This window comes from Nyctereutes procyonoides, unplaced genomic scaffold (genome assembly GCF_905146905.1).
Source record: "Nyctereutes procyonoides isolate TBG_1078 unplaced genomic scaffold, NYPRO_anot_genome, whole genome shotgun sequence".
Taxonomy (NCBI): Eukaryota; Metazoa; Chordata; class Mammalia; order Carnivora; family Canidae; genus Nyctereutes; species Nyctereutes procyonoides.
Genome location: NW_026575051.1, coordinates 24,572,507 through 24,599,251, shown reverse-complemented (window position 1 = coordinate 24,599,251; position 26,745 = coordinate 24,572,507). Strand labels below are relative to the sequence as shown.

The window sequence follows — 26,745 nt, the reverse complement described above, 5'->3', positions numbered from 1 at the left end:
ACAATTGTTTTCTTCATTTCTCTGCTACTTCATTATTAGTGTACAGAAATGCAAGATTTCTGAATATTAATTGTGTAACCTGTGACTTTACTGAACTCATTTGTCAGTTCTAATAGTTTTTAGTGGAGTCTTGGATTTTCTATATATAGTATCATGTCATCTGTAAACAGTGAAAGTTTAACTTCTTCCTTACCGATCTGAATGCCTTTTAATTTTTTTTTTCTTGTCTTACTGCTGTGTTAGGACTTTCAGTAATGCATTGGATAAAGACAAGAGAGTAGACATCCTTGACTCTTCCTTTTCATTTTTTTTAAGGATTTTGTTTATTTATTCACAAGAGACAGAGACAGAGACAGAGAGAGAGAGAGAGAGAGGCAGAGACACAGGCAGAGGGGGAAGCAGGCTCCATGCAGGGAGCCCGATGTGGGACTCAATCCCGGGACTCCAGCATTATGCCCTGAGCCGAAGGCAGGCTCTAAACCACTGAGCCACTCAGGAATCTCCAACTCCTTCTTGATCTTAGAGGAAAACCTCTCAGTTTTTCACCATAGAGTGTGATGTTAGCTTTGTGTTTTTCACATAGGCCTTTATTATGTTGAGGTAAGATCCCCCTAAAACTATTTTGTTGAGTTTTTATCATGAATAGATGTTGCACTTTTTGTCAAGTGCTTTTTCTACATCTACTGAAATGATCATAAGGTGTTTACTCTCTTGTTAATGTGATTTATCACATCGATCAGTTTGTGAATATTGAACCACCCTTGAATGCCTGGTAGAAATCCTTCTTGATCATGGATTTTAATGGATTGTTGGATTCAGTTTACTAATATTTTGTTGAAGATTTCTGCATCTATGTTCATCAGATACTAGCCTATAGTTCTTTTTTGCAGTATATTTTGGTATCAGGGTAATGCTGACCTCATAAAATGAATCTTGAAGTTTTCCCTCACCTTCTAATTTTTGGAATAGTTTAAGAAGAACAAGTATTAACTCTTCTTTAAATATTTGGTAGTATTTGCCTGTGAAGCCATCTGCTCCTGGACTTTTGTTTGTTGGAAGTTTATTGATTACTATTCAATTTCTTTGCTAGTAATCAGTCTGCTCAAATTTTCTTTTTCTTTCTGATTCAGTTTTGGTGGGCTAAATATTTCTAAAAAATCATCTATTTCTTCTTAGCTGTCCAATTTGCTGGAATATAATTTTTCATAATATTCTTTTATAATCCTTTATATTTCTGTGGTGTAAGCTGTTATTTCTCCTTCATTTCTGATTTTATAGGAGTCCTTTTTTTTCATAAACTAAAGGATTATCAATTTTATTGATCTTTTCGAAGAACCAACTCCTGGTTTCATTGATCTATTATACTTTTTCTTCAGTCTCTATGTCATTTATTTCTATTCTAATCTTTATTATTTCCTTCCTTCTACTGGCTTTGAGCTTTGCTTGTTCTTTTTCCAGCTCCTCTAGGTGTACGGTTAGGTTGATTATTTGTGATCTTCCTTGCTTCTTAAGGAAGGCCTGTATTGCTATTATCCTCCCTCTTAGAACTGCTTTTGCTGCATCTCCAAAATTTTGGCATTGTATTTTCATTTGTTTCCATGTATCATTTGATTTTTTCTTTGACTTCTTAACCAAGGCCCATTCATTATTTAGCAGCATGTTGTTTAACCTCTATGTATTTGTGCTCTTTCCGAAGTTTTCTTGTGACGGATTTCTAGTTTCATACTTTGTGGTTGCAAAAAAGCATGATAGGAATTCTTTTTGAATTTGCTGAAACTTGTTTTGTGACCTAAGGTGATCTTTCCAAAGAATGTCCCATGTGCACTTGAAAAGAATTTGTATTCTTCTCTTTGGGGATAGAATGTTTCTGAATGTTTCTGTTAGATCCATCTGGCTCACTGTATCCATCAAAACTACTGTTTCCTTACTGATTTTCTGTCTGGATGATCAGTTCATTAATGTTAAATGTGGGAGTTCAAACCTACCTAAAACATGTATTTTTAAGATATTATCACTGAAGTGTAACACTTCCAAAAAATCCATTGAAAAGCACTGATCATATTATTTATTCAAACAGCTACCACCACTTCCACTCAGCAGATTATTTATTGCAGCACTAGTATATCACCATTTTCATTACTTAATATAAAGACTTTCTTCCACATCACCCTCTACAGATACAAAATACCAATTTAGACAGAAATCTAGGGGTCATACACATAGGCAAAAGCAATTGTGAAGGGCCTTATATAATATCATTTCCAAGGAAAAAGGCACAACCTTGAAGACATGACCCACAGAAGCATCTCACAAAATTAATCAGTTCACTATTAGTTTTACTATAAGAAAGAAAAATTAAAAAACTAACAATGGGCAGTAACAAATAAAAACCTAGTGGTTCTATTGCAGTACAACATCATAAGCATTCAATTATCACTATAAAAATTAACCTATTTCTTAAGAAGTGCAGGACAAAATTACCAAGAGTATATAATTGAAAATGTGAGTATGTGAAAATAAAGTACAGAAATAAAGTGAAATACCTACTGCCAATGCCTTGGACAGTTTGGCTCTGAATTCATTCAGGACGATTGCCACAATGTCTCTAAGTGGTACATAAGCAAAGCCACCTTCCAAATAGACTTTCCTTCCTCGGAACAAATCCAGAGCATCAGCAAAAGGGATCTGAATTCACAGTGAAACAGGGAAAATAAGTCAGTACCTGTCATGAAATTTTTCTAAATCCTATGTACTAAGTCTAAACAAAATTCCTAGAGAACTTAATCTGTCCCAGCAGATCAAAAAAAAACAAAAACAAAACAGCTCATATTCCTTAAAACTGAATAATAAATATTGGGAAAATGCCAGTCCAAAAATGTGCTAATTTCAGAGTAGATGCTTTGAAAAATATAAGCCAAGTTCAAATGCATTATTTTTATTTTTTTTATATTTTTATTCTTAACTCATGAATTTACAAATTATAATCTTCAGGATTTTAAACTCTCAATTCAAGCCATCTAAGCATATTGCATTCCCCTCATATGACATATCCCACAATTTTATTCTGCACCAATTATGTGTATATAATATGTTCAGTGCTGAAAATTACTAGTAAAGTAAACTTCTTCATCTGTTTCCATTCTTTCACTAGAAAAATACATTGGACAAGCTAATCTCAACACCAAGAAATGGAAATAATAAATGTTCAGTTCCACTACTGAAGTACTTACCAGTAAATATCATTTGAAAAATATAATACTTCACTTGCATTTTTTAAAATCCTAAGAACTATTCTAAAATTTTAATGATATGAGAATATGGTATGAGTAAACTGAAAATCATCCTCACTCTCCATTATAGTTCTTCTTTTTAAAAATGAAGTAAAAAAATTAGGTGAAAGAAATGATACCCAAATTGCCTAGTCACCCAAGGTTTAAAGAGGAGTTAAATCTACATGCCTAAGTAGCATATAGGTGGCACAGTTGATTAAGTATCCAGCTCTTGGCTTCAGCTCAGGTAGTGAGCTCATGGGTCATGGGATCAAGCCCAGAGTCAGGGTCTGCACTCAATGGAAAGTATGCTTAGACTCTCCCCCTCTGCCATCCCCCAACTCAGGCACTCTCTCTCTCCCTCAAATGAATAAATCTTAAAAAAAAAAAAAAAAAAAAAAATATATATATATATATATATATATATACACACACGCCTAAGATTCTTCTACATATCTAATAACACCACCCAATAAACAGATCATGTTTTTTTTTTAACAGATTTCTAGGACTACAACAGAATCCTAAAGAAGTTCATCACTTAGTTGAGAAAACAAGACAGACAAACATGGAAAGTCAAACAGCTCTACAGGGTGGTATGTGTATGACACAGCACCAAACAACAGTCATACAGAACGTATTAGAGGAGGAGGAGAGAGGTTTTATTTCAATGATCCAGGCAAGAGGTGGGGATAGTTTGGAAACATAAGTTCTTAGTTCAAACTCTGTGACTGACCAGACTTATGATTTCTATACATTTAGTGAATGCTTCTAAATTTCAGGAGGGAAAGGGAGAGAGATGGAATAAATGGCCCTTAGGGGTTCTTAGCTCTGATATTCCATGATTCTAGCTTATTAAGGTGGCCACAGTGGACATAAAAATGCCCAAGCAGGAGCAAAAAATGGAGTAAAGGCAGAGTAATGGGAAATGTGTGGTGTAGGAAGAATAAATATTGATTCCCATATTCTAAGTTTGGGAAACTGACCGAATGATGGCCTAAATGGGAGAAATAGAGAAGCTAATGTGGAAGCAGGAATTTAAACTACTGGCACTCACCAACAATAACCAGTACATCCTTTTCAAAGGAAATTGTGGGGTTACAGCTATCAAATTTTAAAATTAACTTCCACTCTTCCCCTTCCCCTTCTGGAATTACTCAGTCCAAAAGCTTTCAGTTTGTTCAAGCAAATTAGCTATCTGTGCTGAGGAAAAGAGGGCAGCAGAGATGGCCCACTTCAAGATGCCAGCACCTGAGTAGGTCCAAGAAGGTCTTGCCAGAGGAAAGCAAAGAGGCAGACAGCGAAAGAGCCCAAATGGAGTAAGAAAGAGCCTAGGTGAGGAAGACAGTCTAAGCGTGGCATCAGGGCCCAAGAGTGGTGAAAAAGGCTATCACACAGAGCAGTGATCCAGGACAAGGTGTTAAAGCCCAGCGGGTGAAGAAAATATCCCTGCAGGGGCAGCTCAGCATGGTGTGGAAGCCTAAATATTGTGAGAAGAGTATTCCTTTAAGAAAATGGCCTGCTTTGGTGGGGTCAGAGTCCAAACAAGGTTAGAAGGGTATGTAGGCTATGTAGGACAGTCCAGCACAGGATGTTAGCACACCCTCAGGGGGGTGAAGATGAATTCTACATAGCAAAGGGAGAAGCTGTAGTGGCCAGATGCCATATGACTGGGTTAATTACATATGCATATAAAGCTCAACATTATATTTAACAAAACCTAGGAAGTATTTTAAAAGTTTACATACCTTATAAACTGACTCTGAATCCAAATCCAACTTAGACCCACACAAACTGGGTGATGAAGCAAGAATCTCCTGTTCTCGGAGACTCTTCTCATCATCACTTATCTAAAAGGAAATATATTTTATACTGTTTAAAAAATTAAAGTTCTGTAAAAGAAAGAAATTAAAAGTCTTCATTCAGTTCCAATAAAATACTTTCCTGTTCTAGTAAGGATTCTTCACTTTTATTAAAATGTTAAAATCCTGGTAATCTCAAATCATTACTATGATTAAGAAAGCCAATATATGAAAGAAAAGTTAATTTCAATAAACTTACAAATTTCTGCTCTGCCAATTTCTGAGAACATATACCAAAAGAACAATAACAACAACAACAAAACACACAAAAGGCAGTAGGAAAGAAATTATAATAAAAACTCAGGTTAATATAAACTAAAAAGGACCATAATCTCAATTCAAGAGTTAATTTATTAAAATACATATTTGCAATTAAAAGTGGTTTAACTATTTCTCAATTTTCTAGCCATATAAAAACAACTTAAAACATCAGCTTTTCTATAGGAACGACTATAGATCTACTATCTCAGACCGATTACATCTTAAAAAATAAAAAGATTGATCTGACTAGAAAAAATTTCAAAATTCCACAGAGAAAAAGAAAAAAAATCTGTAAATGAAGATAAAGTATAAACTAAACACTGAGGAATATATTTATATCATTTAACACCCAGGTTACTCTCAAAAAAAACCCCAGGTAGTAGTAGGATGTACATACTAGTAATCTAAAAGCAAAACAATGGACAATAATCACGTAAGTGACAAAAATAAAAATAAATTAAAAGTCTACTCTTTTCTAATTGTCAAGATAATCAACAGCCGTTGTAGCTTTCCTGATCACTTTTATAGTATTCTACATTAGTTAGGATTGGCTAGGTTATGGTGCAATAACAAATTTTAAAACTTTTAGTGGCTTAACAAAAAAAATGGTATTTTCTGCTTTTCTGCATGTCCACGTGGGCAGTGAAGAAGCAGCAGCAGGAAGGAGGAATGTTTCACCACCAGTGCTTCTCACCAAGCAACCAGATGGCTTAGGGAGGCTCCAATCTCCTACATGATAGAAGGAACATGAATGGCAAACTGGTTCTTCCTAAGAGTTACACAGGTCAATTCCACTCACATGTCATTGACAAAAGCATATCATATAAGCATGCTATCTTCAAAGGAGCCAAGAAGTAGAATTCTACTTTGCCAGAAAAAAGAGAACCCAAATTTACTCGTGAACAGTATCAATGATTACTGCAATCCATTCTCCTAGTCACCAATTTACAGTTAACTGAACTTATGCTACAAAATACATTCACTCCTATCACAAGTGAGACAATCTAAAAGTTCTATAAAGTAATGGGCATTAATCTCAAAGTTCAGCCAGCATCTGTGGATAATGCTTGATAGTCCCTATATTAGAAGATGATAAAGCTCTTGTTATAAGATAAAGTACCCTCTCCACTTACACACACACACACACACACACACACACCACATACACTCAATTAATAGTGTGATAACACTGGCAGAATGACCATGGTAAACATTCCTATTTAGAAAAGGGCAGGTGGGGGCGCCTGGGTGGCTCAGTTGGTTACAAGTCCAGCATCTGGCTCCCTACTCATTAGGGAGGCTACTTTTCCCTTTCCCAGACTCCCTCACTCCCTCTGCCCCTCCCCCAGCTCGTGCACATGCTCTCTCAAATAAACAGTCAATAAATAAATAAATAAATGCATCTTCTTTAAAACACAGATTAATATATATAAACTCAAGTTCAAATGAAAGTGGAGTATCTAACAAGAGATCCCACTGCTCAAATGTCATCTGTGAAATCCCAAGCCCTGAACTTGTAAGGTGGTCTCTGAGTCAAATACCCCAGACACCTGGTAGAAGCAAACTCAAATCTTTTCTCTGAAGGAAAGCACATTCCAGTATACCTCAAAGGATTCCTACAAACTCATCCTCATATACAATATCAAGCATACTGTATTTTATAATAAAGTCCACATTAAAATATCACTTCATGAGCAAAAACAAGAAAAAAAGACTGAAAGTGTACAGATAACAACTATGTTATTATCTGTATGTTAAAAGGCAAATGTGATGATAGTTGTATGAATGGGAAACTATAAAAAGTGACTTGTGAAAATGAGAAACAGACAAGAAACTCAAGAACAGAAATTTAAAAGTCAGTGGAATCATCAAAAAATGCCTTAAAACAGGATGCCTTCCTTGGTGGCTCAGTGGTTAAGTGTCTGCCTTTGGCTCAGCGCGTGATCCTGGAGAATCACGTCCCACATAGGGTTCCCTGCATGGAGCCTGCTTCTCCCTCTGCCTCTCTCTCTCTCTCATGAATAAATAAAATCTTTTTTTAAAAAATGCCTTAAACAATGCCCTACTCTCTAGGACACTGAAGGACTTAGGCAGATGTGAACCAGAAGTTTATCAGCCTTCATGTGAATCTGAAACCCAGTATCTAATTATCTAGTGGGCCAGGAATCTCGGGTTTTGGATTTAAATTAAAATTATCCTGAACTAAAAAAAAAAAAAAAAATTTATCCTGAACTAGCACTCCCTATAGGCCCATGAAAGAAACAAGTGAAAACCCTTTGGGAGAAAGAAATAATCCTCCTACATCTCAATATAGTCTTCCAAATAACTGCCCACACATCTCCAGCACACAAAATAACAAAACACACAGAAATAAGACTCCATAAATGAGAATCAGATAGATAAGACCAAAAAACAGGTAAAGACTGAAAAATAAAATTGTCATTATTCACAGATTACATGATTAGTATTCTTGGAAACTCAGGAAAAATCCACAAATAATTAGACCTACTGACCTAATTAAATAAGATTTCTGAATACAAGGTCAAATACAGAAAAACCATTTGTATTCCCATATGTCAGCAGCCAGGTTCAATAATGGATTTTTTTTTTAAGGCTCCCATCACAAGATTAAAACTATCAAATACTTAGGAATAAATCTAACAAAAGATGTGCGAGGCCTCCACAAAGAAACTATAAAACCTTCCTGAGGGAAACTGGAGAAAACTAAAATAACAGAGATATGCCACAAACATGTGCCAGAAGATCAAATATTACAAATGTACCAATTCTCCTCAAATTGATGTATAGATTCAATACACTCTTAAACAAAATCAGAATAGCTTCTTCATCTGTGTGTGTGCATTTACAAGTTGATTTTAAATGTATATGTATATGCAAAGGATCAAAAATAGCCGAGACAAAAGAAAAAATTTTAGAGGAGCACCTGGGTGGCTCAGTCGGTTCAGTGTCCGACTCTTAAACTCAGCTCAGGCCTTGATCTTGGGGTCATGAGTTCAAGTCCCAAGTTGAGCTCCATGCTGAGTGTGGAGCCTACTTAAAAAAATAATAATAATAATTAGAAAAAACATAATCCAACAGAAAAATAAGTAAAAAACGTGAACAGGCATTTTACAAATGAGAAAATTTAAAGGCTGAATAAATATATGAACCTCAACCTCCTTAGTCATCAAGTAAGTACAACTTAAAACTATAGTGGAAAAACTCCACAATATAACACTCCACAACAATCAGAATGATTAATCTATATACATTGGGGGACAAAAATGTTGGTGAAAGTGTGGAGGAATTGGAGCTCTTAGATATTGTTGGTATAAATGGTCCACTTTTCTACTTTCAGCACTTTCTTTTCTTTTTTTCTTTTCTTTCAGCACTTTCTTATAAAACTAAAGATATCTGCCCTATGACTCAAAAATCCCACTCCCAGGAATTTACCCAAGAAAAATAAAAATATATGACCACAAAAGGGACTTACTTGATCCCATTTATATAAAGTCGTACAACAGGCAAAATTTAATGTGGTAGAAAAAGATTTGAATAGTGGCTGCCTTTTGGAGAACAGGAACAGGGATTTTCTGGAGCATGAGGAAACTCTCAGGGTTGATAGTAACATTCTGTACCTTGGTAAGTTTGAGCTGCACACGTTTATGCATTTGTCAGAACTCATGAATGGTACACTTAAGGAGTTGTGCATTTCATTGTATGTAAGCTTTACCTTAAATGAAGAGAACTGTTAACCAATATTGAACTCTAGCTTTTCTGTGCTGACAGTGCTCTTGCGAACATGGTGAATCCTCCTAAAACCCACTGGAACTTCTGCAAGAAGTATGGTAAGCACCAACCCCACAAAGTGACACAGTACAAGAAAGGCAGAGAGTCTCTTTATGCCCAGGGAAAGCAGCATTATGACAGGAAGCAAAGTGGCTAGGGTGGGCAGACTAAGCTGATTTTCCAGGAAAAGGCTAAACCTACAAAGATTGTCCTGAGGCTTGAATGTGTTGAGCCCAAACGCAGATCTACGAGAATGCTGTAAGAGATGCAAGCGTTCTGAACTGGGAAGAGATAAGAAACAAAAGGGTAATTGATCCAGTTCTAAGCTTCATACTTTGTTGTATTATGAAGACAATAAAAGCTTGAGGTTATATTCAAACAAGCATTGAATTCTAGTTAAGGATATGCAGGCCGTAGTATCTATTTGGTGGGAACTATACTGATTTCCATAACTTACTTTGAAAGGACAGCTATAGGAATAGAAATAATAATACAAATACAGTAAACTGTAAGTTGTAGAATCTATGTACTGAGTACATACAGATATTCACTGTAAGATTCTTTCAACTTTTCTGTATGCTTGAAACTTTTCCATTATAACTGGAGGCAAAATGACACAATGAAGATACTATTATATACTCATTCGAACTAAAATTTAGTTGGGACAATACAGATGAGAGTATAGAGCAATGGGACTCTCATAACCTACTGACAGGAGTACAAATTTGTTTGAACATTTTAGAAAATCTGGCATTATCTCATAAGTTGAAAGTAAACATATCCCATGACCTGGCAATATTTCTCCTTAAGTATATATACTAGAGCAGAGATAAGAAAACTTGTTCTAGGGTCGCCTGGGTAGCTCAGGGGTTGAGCGTCTGCCTTTGGCCCAGGGCATGATCCTGGAGTCCCCGGATCAAGTCCCGCATCTGGCTCCCTGAATGGAGCCTACTTCTCCCTCTGCCTGTGTCCCTTACCTTCTATGTCTCTCATGAATAAATAAATAAAATTTTAAAAAATAAAATAAAGATTCTTCTTAAAAAAAAAAAAAGAAAAGAAAACTTATTCTAGAAAAGGCCCAACAGTTAAAATTTTAGACTTTGCAAGCCACAAGGTCTCTTTCACAAGTATATATTTTGTTGTTATGTCAAGAAAATAGCCATATGTAAATAAATGGATATGGCTATATTAATACAACAATATATTTATAGACTCTGAAGCTTACATTTCTCATAATAATTTTCCTTTGATAACAAGTGTTATTCTTTTAATTTTTTTCAACTACTTAAAAATGTAAAAATCAATCTTCACTCACAAGTTATGCAAAAATAGACAGCAAAGAGAATTTAGCAGAAGGGCCATATTTTGCTGAGCCCTACCTACCCTAGAGCAACAGATTATATTTACCTAGAACGTTTGTTAAAATACAAACTGCTACACTCCATTCCTAGAGGTTGATTCATAATCTCTGGAACAGGTCCCAAAAACATACATCCCTATCAAGTTCCCAAGTGATGGGAATGTTCCAGTTATCAGACCACTGGCCTAGAGAAGCATAAATACAAAGAAATATGAATAAGCATTATTCATAAAATCAAAAAGCAACATTATTCATAACAGCCAAAACTAAAAACCCAAAAATGCATCAAAAGCAGAATAAATGTAGCATATCCATAGTATAGACTATGGCATAGCAACAAAAATAAACTTCACCTGATAGGCATATCTTAAAAACATATTAGCACAATAATCCAGCTATAAAATAAAACATCTCATTGTTCCACTTATATAAAGTTTTGTGTTAATAAGGAAATTTATACTGTTTAGGAATGAATACTAAGGTGGTCAACTCAAAGGAAAAAGATAAGGAAGCAATTACCACAAAGTTAGACAGACTCCAGTGGTTTCCTCTGAGGGAGAGAGGAGACAACTGGTTGAGAAAGAGCACAAGAAGTGTGAAGAGTACTAACAATGCTTTATTACTGGATAACAGACTTAATAATAATCCATTAAACTGTATGTTTTTGTTTGATATATTTTTCTAGATATGTGTTATACTTCTTTCTTTTTAAAACATTTTAAAAGTGAAAAAAGAACTGTTATAATAAAATACAATTCAGTCAGTAAAATTCTTAAAATCATGAATATTTATGATTACTCTGATAGAAAGATATCCATGAAATTCTGTTAAGGTAAAAGTAAAGTAATACAATTAGATGAGAGCAAATTAAAACAAATCTTTAAGAGATTCCATGTCTGGGTTTGTGTATACGTTTGTATGTGGGGGGAAGTTTAGACCCAGTAAAATTGTGTAACTCTGGATAAAGGGATTACAGATCATTTTTATTTTCTTACTTACTATTATTAAATTTGTTCCTTACATATTTCATGAATGTTATTAGAATGGAGTTTTTTATTTCAATTTCTAATTGTTCAATGCTTTCTTGCATATCCTTTTTACTTTGTACTTTCACTTCAAAATTAAATAAACCACTGGCTAGATTAAGTATAAAAGTGATGCTAACGAATCACCACTTTTGGCATGCCAAAGGATTTCTATATTTACCCAAATCTGTTGAATCTAAGACTAATGCTGCTTAACTACTAATATTAGTTAAGCTTCTCTTTCTCTGTATTTCCCTGAAAGGTAAAAATCCAGCATATTTTGAAAACTTCCTTTAAAGGAAATCTTATCAAGAAGGATATTATGTTGCAGAAATTAGAAAAAAAAAAAACAAAAACACTCTGTTGAAGTGAGGCTAGGCCCAAAGAATACCCATCCAACCCATCATCACTCCATCCCCCACTACTGTGGCCCATTTCTAAAGGGCACAGGCAGAAAAAGCCTACAAAATAGTTAAGGATATGCACAAATCATACTATGAAAAGAATGATGGCACTACTACTGAAATAGAATCACTGGCTGGTGGACAACTATCTCACCACTGTGTAATGGCTTAAAATGTCTGCTCACCAGCTGTTATATGAAAGTCAAAATATAGCAAAGAAAAAGGCAGTCTAGGTGTGTGTAGCAGTAAACTATTAAAAAGCCAATGGGGTAGAGACCCATGCATACAATCTAATAGTTACACTAGTTTATACTATCTCACGTAATCACACCAACAACCATACAAGGTAAATATTATAATTTTAATTTTACAGCTAGTTAATAGAAATAGAAATGAAATTGGATTTCCAACTAAGATTGAGTTCAAAGGGCCATAGTCTCCAAATAAACAAAGCAATACTCTAGAAGAGAGTTGTACGTGTAACATCAAGAGAGAGTCAACAATTAAAATTTTCAACGCAATTCTTTTTTGGTAATGAACAAGATAAAAATACAGAAACTAAAAATGTAATATAACTAGATGTCACAGTAAGTTTTATAAGTAAAAATTTAAAGAACATCATTGCACAAATTAAACAGCACAAATCGACCTCATTCTAGTGCTGTAAGTTTAGCAATAGCAAATATTTTCCTAACATCAGATTATTCTGCTTCAGCATTTGTTTTGTTCATATGTATCTCTGCCTATTTAATTGACTATCTACCTTATCCTTTGCACTCCATAAGGGAAATGCTTTTAAACTTAAATGCACAACCAGATACACACTGTAGAGCAAAGGTAGCTACATTTTAGACCAGTTTTAGAGTCAAACTGTAATTCTCACACAGCAACTAATAAAGTAAGAAACTAATCAGGAAGATATGGATGAAAGGAGAAGAAATATTAACATCCTCATGGAAGTTTTTATTATTTTTAAGTGAATTTCCAATTGGAAATAGAAAAAGTTAAATACAAAAATGTATTTTGAATTTGCCTAATGAATACTTATTTGAATTTATTTTTTTTATTTTTTTATTTATTTATGATAGTCATAGAAAGAGAGAGAGAGAGAGAGAGGCAGAGACACAGGCAGAGGGAGAGGGAGAGGGAGAGGGAGAGGGAGAGGGAGAGGGAGAGGGAGAGGGAGAGGGAGAGGGAGAGGGAGAGGGAGAGGGAGAGGGAGAGGGAGAGGGAGAGGGAGAAGCAGGCTCCATGCACCGGGAGCCCAACGTGGGATTCGATCCCGGGTCTCCAGGATCGCACCCTGGGCCAAAGGCAAGCGCTAAACCGCTGCACCACTCAGGGATCCCACTTATTTGAATTTAAATAAAATTCTAACATACATGCCTGTTCTCCCCACCATTAAGATAATCACAACTGAATGCATACACTGTTTTTTACCCAAAAAGTTTTGACTGAATTGCCTGACAAAACTGAAGTTCAGGTATGCTACTCCACCATGGCCCTTTGATAATCACTAATTATAGCAACAAATACTCCAAATACTCTTTGGGGTTCAAACTAAACAAATCTCACAGCAATATATAATGCTAATACTTCTCCAGAGTAATATAAGTATCTCCTCTTTCCCTATACTCAGCTCAAATATTTGTATTAACAATACCAAAGGTGTTTAGAAGCATTTAACTGCTTACCTAGTAAATATCAGGGAAGCAGTGGAAGCACACCTTAATGGTCATACAATGTAGTAAGTTATAACTTTACTTATTCAAATAGTCTTTCACCTTAGAATTAAGACTAAATTTTTTTTATTCAAAAGTTTTTAAATTAAAAACTATAGAGTATTAAAGAACCTAATAAAGAGGCACCTGGCTGGCTTAGTCGGTAGAGTATGCTACTCTTGATCTCAGGTTCATGAGTTCAAGTCCCACACTGGGTGTAGAGCTTACTTTAAAAAAATAATAATGTAATTCGATTTTCTTTCATCGAAATGCACCCTCCCAGGGGTTTCTGGGTGGCACGGTCAGTTAAGCATCTGACTCTAGGTTTCAGCTCAGGTCATGATCTCAGGGTGGTGAGCCTGAGCCCTACCTTGGGCCCCGCACTCAGTGCAGAATCCGCTCAAGATTCTTTTCCCTCCCCTTTTTCTCCTCCCTCTGCTATGCTCACACAAGCTCACTCTCTCTCTAAAATAAATAAAATCTTCAAAAAACTTTTTCTAATTAAAAAAAAGAAAGAAATGTACCCTCCCAAAAAATAGAGGAAAAAAATGCCTACTCTTGCTTAGATTAGAAATAATGAATAAAATTCTAAGGAATTCAATGTATTTCTAAATCACTCACCCAAAATAACCAGGTGCATTCCAAATGACAAGGCACTCTATCTAAAATTCATGTCAGAGCTTGTCTTACAGCCTTTCAGTAAATATAGTTTTTCCTTTGTGAATTAAAAAGTTCATCTATTTGTCACACACATTCTAAATCTTCATTTATCAATTTAGTTATAACCAAAATTTAAATGGCCAAAGTAAGAAAACTCACCAAAAAATACAGGATGACTTTACAAAACGTAATTAATATAAACTGCTACTGACTTGGTTATTTCAAATACCTTAAATACCCTTGGGTATTCTCTTCTGTTTTCTGTATAAAAACTACTGGGAAAATATGAGCACATTTCATTTCCTCCACTCCCTTAATGAAGTTACCTACTGTATGCCCACCCTCTAAAATACCCACCCTCTAAAATACCCACCCTCTAAAAGAGCAAGACAAGATTAAATGGCTTCTTGCTTCTACTAATGTAAGAGAGTAAAAACAGATATAGTGAAACAATTATAAAAGCAGAGTAAGACAGTGGAAAATATATAGTCTTTAATGCAAAAGCCTGAGTTCAAATCTGAGGTTAATTAACCTCTTCACAACTCAGTTTCTTCACCAGTAAAATTAAGAAAATAATACCATTTCACATAGCTTTTAAATAAAATAGAACATGAAAGGTGCCTAGCATAGGGATAGCAAATAACATGACCTTAATACATGGTAAATATTTATTATTACTATCACTAATGTTTACAGATTACATTTAATTAGTTTCTGTTTTCCAGGCACAAATTGAAATGCTTCCTTCAACTAAACTGGTTTCTATAAACTTGTCATTTTATTAGTTAAACAAACATAGGACTGGTCTTTAGGGGGTATTCAAAATAACTAATAAAGATCACTGCAACAGGGCAGCCCTGGTGGCGCAGCAGTTTAGCGCCACCTGCAGCCCAGGGGGTGATCCTGGAGACCTGGGATCGAGTCCCACATCAGGCTTGTTGCATGGAGCCTGCTTCTCCCTCTGCCTGTTTCTCTGCCCCCCCCCATCTCTCTCCTCTCTCTCTCTCTCTCTCTCTCTCTCTCTCTCGTGTGTGTGTGTCTATGAATAAATAAATAAAATATTTAAAAAAGATCACTGCAACATCTTACAATCAAGGCGTATCATGTTTCACAAAATAAACATCTTCCTGAAAAAAGGTATATAAACGAACTCTTCTAAATGGAATCACATTTCCTGAGTAACTTACATTACTATTCCAGAGATGCTCAACCTTCACTCTGATTAATTTTTAATTAGCAAAGACCCTGAACATTGGAGCTTTGAAGTTCTTCTCTTTCCACCACTATTCACAATTCCCCACAGCTCAATCCCTATTATCCATACCCACCCACCAAATAGTACCTCCATGCTTCAAATGGCATGTGGTATAATGGTATAAATCTTTTTGTCAAGCAAAAATTACTGGGCTTTAACAGTTTGTATAAAGCTTTATTTCTTTATTTTATAACTATACTGTTATAATTATAGTATTTTACATGCTGTCTTACTAACAGAATTAAGGATTTGGGGAGTGTATCTTTTTCATTTTTTTTTAAGATTTTATTTATTTATGTGCCAGAGAGACAAAGAGCACAAGTAGGCAGAGTGGCAGGCAAAGGGAAAGCGAGAAGCAGGCGCCCTGCTGAGCAGAGAGCCCAATACAGGGCTCCATCCCAGGAGCCCGGGATCATGACCTAAGCCAAAGGCAGACTCTAACCAACTGAGCCACCCAGGTGCCCCTCTTTTTCTTTTTGATATTCTCCATTAAACCGGAAACTGGAAGAGCAGTTTCACTCTGCCAGCACTCCTAAGAGAAGATTAAAACAGCACTCTGGTGAGGCAAACGTTGCACCCAGGAAACAAGTAAGAGGCTGTCTCATGTAGACTGCACTGCTACTCACCTTATATTTCTCAGTGAGAAAACGGTGTACATCCCCTACCTGCTGGACTCATATTGCATTGCCATGTGACTTGCTTTGGCCAGTGAAATCTAAGTGACATGTGTCACACCCAAGCAAAATCTGTATTAAGCATGTGGTTTACCCAATTCTCTCCCCGCTGAGCCACAGCAATTTCAGAGAAAGGGTGCTCAGTCAATCTGAGTCACAGCGTCAATAGGACACAGAGCAGAGCTGCAGATGAACCACATAAGACACAGAGCAAGAACAAGAAACAAACAATTTCAGTAGTCATTGAGATTTAGGGATAATTTGTTACCACTGAATGAATAACCTATCCTGACTAGCAGATTATCTCCATGCTCTTTGGATCCCACATTTTTATCAATAAATAATTGAGCACATACTTCCACTACATGTGTTTTTGTAAATTACATATATTAGTGTACATTATGTACTTATAATATGCCTCCCCCCTCCCAAAAAAATGTAAAAGGAATGAGATTACAAATGTGTAAGTTGAATTATTTATTTCCTTCCCACACTCCCAAATGATCATCTTCAGCAAACCACTTTGGAATCACTGGTCTATTACAATAGTCTCTAAAGATATAAATAAGGCTTCTCTGAAACTCTATAAACTTCATATCAGTAATAATCATGTTTATAAATATTTGGCTGGTTTTCTACTTGCATCCACATAGCTTTCTCTCTCAGACCCCTGTCCTTAAACAAGGATGTACCTCAGATTTTCAATGGAGTCGTTCAAAATTAGATTCCTGGTGACTCCCAGACTTCTAGAATGAACCCCAGGTGTGTGTGTGTGTATGTGTGTGTGTGTATTTTTTTTTTGTAAAGACCCATTAGTGATTTTGATTTTGATACATATACCAGTCTAGAGAGAAGTTCCAGGGAAAGAATCCTCTTTTTTCAAAGATTTTATTTTTAAGTAAGATCTACAGCCAACATAGGGCTCAAACTCACAACCCTGAGATCAAGAGTCACATGCGCCACCAAATGAGCCAGCCAGGTGCCCCAAGAATCCTCTCTCTTCTAAAATAAATTTATCAAATCCTGGCAATACCACCATCAATTCTAACATTTGATTTTTTCTGTGGAATTCTTTTTAAAAACATTGAGAACCTACTATGTACCAAGCACTATTTCCAGAAGATGGGATCTAGCTATAAACTAGCAAAACAAAACAAAACTGCTCTCATGAAGCTCACATTTTAATGAGACAGACAATACACAATAAACAAGAAATTATCAGGCCACAATCTAGGCACAGGAAGTCAAGAAGTGATTTACACTGTGATTTTTAAAAGATGATTCTTATGCTCAATAGAGAAGGAACAGTAAGAGGGATCAGAGTGTAAGAAAGGGAATTACTTAGGGAAAAGATGATGGTGGCCTAAACCAGAGGAGCGTTGGTAGAAAAAAAAAAAGTGAACACATTTGGAATATATTTTGGAATAGCACAGATGGACAGACTGTAAATGAAAAGAATGAAGAAAAAGACTCCTAGGTTTGGAGCTCTAGCCACTGGGCAGATAGTGATATCATTTACTATTTTTCTTGATCCTCATTATCCACTGTTATTTATATTTTACTTTGATACAGATTTGTCCTATATATCTTGTTGCAAGTCACCTCAAGTCCTTTGTGGAAAGGACATATTTACATTCCAATACATGTAAATAAATGATGAAAGTATAAAATGAAACACACGTGTACTAGCAGGTAAAAAGACATGTTAACAATTCCAACAATATTAAAAAAAAAACAATTCCAACAATATTAATGCAATTATTACTAGAAAGACTGTTTAAAATATCCAGTGTACAATGAAACAATTAGGAATCATTTCTTTTACAATGAAATAAAAAACTTATCAATGAAACAAATAGCAAACATCCTGGTTTTTAATATTGCTATCACTATTTTTTTTAACTTATTTGAGAAAGAGAGAGAGAGAGAGAAAGCATGAGTTGGGGGGAGGAGCAGAAGGAGAGGGAGAAGCAGACTTCCCACAGAGCAGAGAGCCTGAGCCTGATGTGGGGCTTGATCCTAGGACCCTGAGATCATGATGAACTGAGCCAAAGGCAGACACTTAAGCACATGAGCCATCTAGGTGTCCCAATATTGCTATCACTATTTCTTTTTTTTTTTTTAAGATTTTATTCATTTATTCATGAGAAACACAGAGAGGAGAGAGAGAGAGGCAGAGACATAGGCAGAGGGAGAAGCAGGCTCTATGCAGGGAGCCCAACATGGGACTGGATCCCGAGTCTCCAGGATCAGCCCTGGGCTGAAGGTGGCGCTAAACCACTGAGCCATCCGGGTTGCCCTACTATCACTATTTCTAATAAATATTGTTCTATATTGGTAGTAAGTATTGTGATCTATATAGAGCACTTTGTTTCTCAAATGCCCTGTGACCTATTAATTAATCTTTCTGTAGGGTTTACAAATGGCTGCAGGGATGCCTGGGTGGTTCAGTGGTTTAGCGCCTGCCTTCAACCCAGGGTGTGATCCTGGAGTCCCAGGATCGAGTCCACATCGGGCTCCCTGCATGGAGCCTGCTTCTCTCTCTGCCTGTGTCTCTGCCCCCCTCTCTCTGTCTCTCATGAATAAATAAAATCTTTAAAAATAAATAAATAAAAATGGCTGCAAATTCTTTGACATTCCTATTAAGCTCTACCCATTAAAAACTGAGATCTGTTTGTCCTCCCTATGATCTGGCCTGGACTATGACTGCTTTGTCCAACAGTATGGCATGAGTGACGCCATTCCGTGCCTGATCTTTGAGAGGACTGACAGTTTCTGCCTTGTTCTCTTAAAGTCCTGGGTCACCAAAGAAGTCATCGAATTCCCTTGCTTTCAGGATCACATAGAGGAGATCCCAGCAGAGTCTAGCCTTGTACAGTCCTCACCTCAGTATCAGGCATATGAGTAAGGCTGCCTTGGACATGCCTACACCAGACTAGTTACCAACCAAGTAACCCCACGTGATACCAAGTAGAGCAGAAAAATTGCCCTGGGGAGAGTCCCATATGAATCCCTGACCCTCAAGACTGTGAAATATTATAAACTGGTTATTATTTTAAGATTTAGAGTTTGATTTTGGTTTTAAGTTTTGATATTAGGTTTTAGGATTATTATTATTTTAGATTTGGGGGTAGTTGTTACACAGTAATAAACAGCCAGAACACTTATCAACCTAAAATAAAAGTTAGTTTAAAACATTTTTTCTACCTAACATCCAATTCTCTTTTTTATATATACTTTATTTTGTTTTAGTAATATCTACACCCAATGTGAGACTCAAATTCACAACCCTGAGATCAAGAATCGCATGCTCTTCCAACTGAGACAACCAGGTGCCCCTACAATCCAATTTTTAAAACATATTTTCTATATTTAAATATACAAAAGAGAGCCATATAATAGGAAAAAAATGAAAATAAATTGTTAATAATCAGTAAATTTTTAGGAAACAGAGAAAACAGGAAATAAAGGAAATAATTATCACTGTTGCCATGTTAATTAACCAAATTGATAGCATGGTATGTTATGTCACTTACAAATTCTTTGTCATTTATAATCATTTGAAACATTCGGTTAGAAAACAAACAATAATTTAACATCCTGAGATTCTAATTAGTATGTTGATGTCTCTGTAATTCTGCCAAGCTGATCAATGTAAAAATCAATCGTCTGGTTACTTTATTACTGCTTATTTTTTTAATAGCACAGGCACATTTTGAATATACTAAAATTTACACTACACAGAAAAGATTAATTCCGTAAACTTATGCTCATTTCTTCTCTTCTACAAGAAAAGCACCCCCCACCCTGCCAAAACTGGGTAATTTATATAATTCTTAAAAGTCTCCTAAATAAATCAAAACAGCAGTAATTCCTGAGCTGGACATGACAGGACCAGAACCTTACAATCTCAATCTGCCAGGTTGTATCAAATACACATTCCATCCCATCCTAACCCATCACACAAATATTTCTTCAGCATCTTCTATGAGCCAGGTACAGCACCAAGAGACAACACAAACAAAGGATGCTACCTTATAAATTAACTATTATTTAACCATAGGGAAATCTTATAAAAGAAGAGAAGTTAACTATACTGACAATTAATCTGAAAGAAGAAGGCACTCACAAGAGGAAAGAGCCTGGTTTCTGGCATGCAATGGAAGAGTAAAGGTCTGTGAAGGCCAGAGTGTCCACCAAGCCTGATGCTTAGCCCTGCTTATACAAGTTAGAGATAAGCAAAGTGAAAGGAAGTACACTCATTAAAGTGGAAGAGAGGGGACAAAGTGATCCACTCCAGGAAGCTAATTTCAGAACCCACCTCAGAGACTCTTTGCTCAAACTATAGATAAATTGAGGTGAAAGTCACCTATGGCACTACTAGGGCATTGGCTTTAGCTGAAGCTTGCAAAACAGCACTACACAGGGTAACCAGGCAGCATTTTTTTAAAAGATTTATTTATTTAAGAAAGACAAAGAATGTGCATCCAGAGTGGTGAGGGGCAGAGGGAGAGGAAGAGAGAATCCAAGCAGACTCTGTACTCAGTGCAGAACCTGATGGGGGGCTCAAACCAATGACCCTGAGATCATGACCTGAGCCAAAACTAAGAGTTGGATGCCTAGCCAACTCACCACCCAAGCACCACAGCCAGGTAGCATTTATAGCATTACGATTTATTGAAAATAGCTTGATGCCCCCAAAAGGCAGCAAACCTAGGAAGCCCACAGGGCACAGAAGATGGAAGTGAGTCACTTCCAATTAACCTCTACCAATCAATCAATCAATCTCTATCTCTCTGACTCATACACACACACCAGTACTAAACTGGGAAGCAGGACTCAGTGTCCAACTTATAGACTGAGTCACTTTCAGGCTGATGTGGTCTAGAAAAATGGCAATAATATAGCAAAATATAAAATAACAATGAGTAGACAAAATATTGTGTAATCATTGATACTAAACATCAAAACAGCAATATTATTTAAAATGTATTTAAAAACCTAGATCTAGGGCAGCCCAGGTGGCTCAGCAGTTTAGCGCTGCCTTCAGCCCAGGGTGTGATCCACGTTGGGCTCCCTGCATGGAGCCTGCTTCTCCCTCTGTGTCTGTATCTCTGACTCTCTCTCTCTCTGTGTCTCATGAATAAATAAAATCTTAAAAAAAAAAAAAACAAAAACCTAGATCTATTGCTGAGACAGAATATAAAAATATACTATGAAAGACAATGAGTTAATATAAAAATATGGAACCTTAGAGAGGCACAGTGAAAAAGTCAACTAGGAAAGAGTACTTGCATTATTCTATTCCAATCAGGAAACTAAAAGCCTGGTAGACACCTGGAGTCAGAATTGAAACAACTTTATATCAAAACTATCAATGAATCTTTTTGTTCATTTATTTTCATTTATATATTTCATCCTCTCAGTGGGTACCCAAAAAAATAGACCCCTCTGGAGACCTACCATTCATTGATCCTACTGTCATTCTCATTTGATTAAGCTCTGACCCCCATCTATCTAACTCAACCATTTGTATATTCCCTCTGTTGAAAACTTTCAAAAATAATTTCTATTTTGTCCTATAGTAACCAACTCTGACATATTCAACCTCTTTCCAAATGCTCCCCTACCTCTGCTGCTTGCTGAGACAGAGATCTATCATAGATGGATATAAACTCATTCTGCCCTTTTCCCTCCATTGTGGCCAGTACCTGCCCACTACATATGACTGCTTTCCACCTGAACTGCCTCAAATTCACCCAGCCCTTCTGGCACCTCACTATAGTGACCAACCATCCCAGTTTTCCTAAGACTTAGGGGTTTCTCAAGACATAGAGCTTTAAATGTTCAAGCTAGACAGACACTATCCAAACCCAAACTTTGTCAACATTGTAACATCCACCTTCTTGCCACTGTCCTAACTGACAAATATATCCATATGATGATCCCAACCTTGGCAGCTCACTCCAAAAGTCAGAGCCCAGGTCACAACTACCCCCTCACCCCTCAACACACATCATACTACCCCCAACCATACCTCCTCCTCACCCCCCCTGCTCACCTACTCCACATCCCCACTATATAGGCTCCTTGGGTCCATCAAAGTCTCTTTTCTCTCCCCAGACCTTTAACTTTTCGTGGTTTCAATTTTCATCCCCCAAAATATTTAATCTTCCAATTCTATCAAACTCTGTGCCCTCCTTATAGCATACCATGACTTTTATCTCTGTCTTTACACCTATTTCCCATATCTGAAATATCCTTCCCATCCTTCTGTTACTACTAGAAAATGTCTATATAGCTAACACATTATCTCTACAAAGTCTCTCCAGATTTTCTCAGTAACAGCTACTTCCTCTTCTGTGCTTGAACATGCAGTATTATAGCACTTATGTACTATACTGCAAGCAATGTATATGTGTATCTCATTTGCTATATGAACCTAAACACAAAGAAATCTTATATTCTTAGCTCTCATCACAATACCTAGTGAAATGTTTACAAACTAGAATATATAAGCTATGGAGGGTGATAACATTCAAACTGAAAAAATAAAGAAGAAAAAGTAAATATTCTGAAAAATAAAATGGAACTCCAGAAGACTAAAAACTTATAATCAGAGCATACAATAATTTATCAAATAAATAATAGTTATGAAGCTATTTTACCTTTAAAAAAAATTAGAACCCATCCTCCCTCCAAGTCAGTACTCTGTCTAGACAAAGGCTGCAAAGAATACATTGGGGGGGTGGGGGGGAGGGGAAAAATTTGCAGCATCTCCAACAGCACAGCAGCAGATGCAGGATCTTAGGTTCCAGACCTAGCCATTAGGCAGTTTCTGATTAAGTTATTCAGATCTACTTTCTAGTGAAAACAAGGAGAAATGGCAGATAAACCACTTTTTAAAAATTAGTTTACAAGGGGCACGTGGGTGATTCAGTGGGTTAAGCATCTGGCTCTTGATTTTGGTTCAAGTCATGATCTCAGGGTTGTGAGATTGTGCCCCACATTGGGCTCTGCGCTTAGTGCAGAGTTTGCTCAAGATTTTCTCTCTCCCTTTTCCCCAGTCCCTCCCCCACAGCACACATACTCTCTTCCCTCTAATTAATAAAGAATAAAAAGAATAAAATAAAAATTAGTTTACAAGAATTAAAAAACTAGCAAGAGTAACTGCCCTTTTTGAGAACAATCTAAGCCCACAAAAACCAAAGCCACTTTCTCCCTGAAGGCATCAGCCAATAACATCCACTTGTTACTTCAGATCCCCAGCTTCTAGGGACAAAGTGGCAAAAGATCAGGATTAGAACCTGTCAAACATGGAATCCTAAAGGAGATCTTCCCTACATTAAATCAGCACCCCAAAAGATGACATCCTCAAGGAAGCAATGAACTAGAATTGACTTTCTATCTCTCCTTCAACCACAACAGAACAAAAGGCAAGCAGTTGTGGCACTGGACCAGTCAGGAAAAGAAAAAAGTAGGAAAAACAAAGTGAGAAGCTTAGCGACTCCATGCACACATCCACAGTCTGGATGAGCCAGGGAGCCACAATCCTAAATACAGTTTAAAAACAGTCCTTTGACTGGCAATACCCCTAGAAGCCTGGCAGAACCCAACTTAGTATCTCTCAGGGGAGAGTACACTCATTCCAGGAATCCCCTAAAAAAAAACTGTATGACGGCAGTCAGTTAAACATAACCAGGCACACAAGGAAACAAAACAGAAGGAGGGGATCCCTGGGTGGCTCAGCAGTTTAGCACCTGCCTTTGGCCCAGGGCATGATCTTGGAGACCTGGGATCGAGTCCCACGTCAGGCTACCTGCGTGGAGCCTGCTTCTCCCTCTGCCTCTCTCTCTCTCTGTTTCTCTCATGAATAAATAAGTAAAATCTATTAAAAAAAAAAAAAAAGAAGAGTAAGAAGGAACAAAAAACAAGCACAAACAACATCAAGAACAGACTACACAAATTTTAAATCTTAAAATTATCAGATATAAATTAAAAAGCAACCTACATATAGAGGAGAACAAGATTCTAAACTTCAAAGAACAAAAATCCATTTAACAACTTTCTTTTTTTTTTAAGATTTATTCGTTTTAGAGAGAGAGCGCGAGAGCAAGCATTCAGGGAGTGAGGTGTGGAAGAGGGAGAGAGAGAATCTCTAGTAGACTCCCTGCTGAGTGGGAGGCCTGACATGAGGCTCAATCTAAGAATCCTGAGATCATGACCTGAGCCAAAACCAAGAGTTGGACATGTAACTGACTGAGCCACCCAGGAGCCCCTAATACAGAAATCACAACAGCCAAATTTTAAAACCTAATGGCAACAACTGACAAAACAGAATAGAAAAACAAGCTGAGTACTGATTCAAGAGAAATAATCTAGAATTTAACAGACAAAGAATAAAAAAGGAAACGCAGCTATTAGAATGATATGTGAAGGACTAACTAAAAATATCTAAAATACATTTGACCGAATCCTAGGCAGAGAAGAAAGAATTAGGACAAGAGCACCAATCAACAGATTTGAGAAACCTAGTGAAACTCAGGAAAATAAAAACTGCTCAACAAACAGAATAGTTAAATCAAGCAGAAGTGAATCAACGTATCTTAAAAGGAGTCAATGAGCAAGGTGGCTACCTTTTTTTTTTTAACTGTAAAGATCAGATTTATTTGGAGAAAACAAGCCAAAAATAAAAAACACAACTCAAAGGATGGAATTTTACATCTCAAGACAACCCCCAGGTAATAGTCTACAGATTATAAATCATTTCCATAGAAGATACTTTGTACAAATTTTACATATATAAAGGAGCAGGACATACTCCCGTTTCTGTTTTAATGGGGGCGGGGAGGAGAAAGGGGAATGGGAAAAACAGCTTCTTTTGGACACAACTATTTGGAAGGAGTAGACCTACAGAAGGCAAACCCTACCTTTGCATCCTCTATACCAAGTAGTTTAAAAAAAAAAAAAAAAAAAAACAACTCTTTCAGTTTTGGGTATCTCTAAAAGCCACTTCCTGGCTACTGGCCAATCCAAGCCAATTATATACAATTACTTCACATGGTCTTTTATGTCCACTGAGTAAATGATTCATTATGCCCACTGCTACAGCACTCATAAACCAACATGTCTAAATGGCTGGGCAGTATCTAACCTAGGACTGACAAGAGACCAAAGTGCCGTTTCTCTGCAGGTACCAATATCACCTATAAGGATACCATCTACTGGGCTGACAGTAGAAAGGTGCACATAAAAGCACTCAAGTTCAGCTAATATGCTGCAAGAGAAACAAGGATCTTGTTAAATAGCTCTCTTTATCATCATTTGTTCTCTCCAGGGAAGCTAAAACAAACAAACAAACCCACACATTGGTCAACAGCCATGGCCACATTATAAATGCAAACACTGGTGTAGGATTTGGGTAGAGAGAAGGGAAACTTGTAAAAACAAAACAAAACCCCCAAACAAGGTTGTAAGAATGGCCCACAATTGTCCCTATTTATCCAACCTCACTCACCACCTAAAACCATTAATTCCAGAATTTCCTGAGATATAAAAGGGATCAAAGAATAGGAATAGGAGTAAAGGGAGGAAGAGTAAAAAAGACATTAAAAAGCTGAGATGTGCTGGAGAAAAGCAAGGAGTTTCTGCTTCTGCTTCCTGGGGTTGATACAGAATGCCTATATCAGGTGTGTGATTTATTTTTTAAGATTTCATTTGACAGAGAGAAAGCGAGAGCACAAGCAGGTGGAGCCGCAGAGGGAGAAGACACAGGCTCCCTGCAGAGCAGGGAGCCTGATGTGTAGCTCAATCCCAGGACCCCAATATCATGACCTGAGCAGAAGGCAGATGTTTAACTCACTGAGCCACCTAAGTGCTCCCAAGGGTGTAATTTAAATAGAAACTGCTTTTTGGGAGGTAACAGCAAAGAGTAGCACGAAGAACATAAGACCAGGACAAGAGTCTAAATTTTTAAAGTTTCAAGATCTCAACAGTTCAAAGTTTCAGAACTTTCAGAAGGGATGCTGTTTAATAAAGGGTAAATCCCTTTCTCATAAAAGATCCAAATTCCCACAACCCCCAAGTGCTTCCTGCTCCAGAGTTCACCACTGGTCACACCATTTCCCCATTCATGCAAAATAATTCATCACTTCCCCACAGCTCCTTTTCAAACTACAATTCTCCCACTTACTTTGGTCACCAAGCAGTCCTATGTTAGTGGCCTATAGACTCACTCCCAACTACCCCCTAGAGGGATAAAAATGAAGGAATTCTCCCAGGCTGGCCCCAGAAACTCAGAATTAAATAAGATGAAGGGCTGGAAAGCTTCCTGGAGACTAAAACAACTTCAGAGACTAAATCTATCTTTCCAAGGATGGAAAATTTATTCAAATCACGTTTGAGAATTCATGTATGCCAGGGCGCCAGCATGGTTCAGTCAGTTAAGCACCTGCCTTCGGCTCAG

At 36.8% G+C, this 26,745-nt stretch overlaps 1 protein-coding gene across 2 annotated transcripts in view; it reads right to left on the bottom strand.

The window, feature by feature from the left end:
• The window catches only part of PRIM2 (DNA primase subunit 2), a 302,886-nt gene that overhangs the window by 235,259 nt on the left and 40,882 nt on the right, over nucleotides 1–26,745 (bottom strand). For both annotated transcript variants that reach the window (XM_055330207.1, XM_055330208.1), the window contains exons 6-7: nucleotides 5,018–5,119; nucleotides 2,548–2,685 (exon numbers count right to left, since the gene is read on the bottom strand). In XM_055330207.1, coding sequence (XP_055186182.1) covers nucleotides 2,548–2,685; nucleotides 5,018–5,119 — 240 coding nt within the window. The remainder of the gene's footprint in view (nucleotides 1–2,547; nucleotides 2,686–5,017; nucleotides 5,120–26,745) is intronic.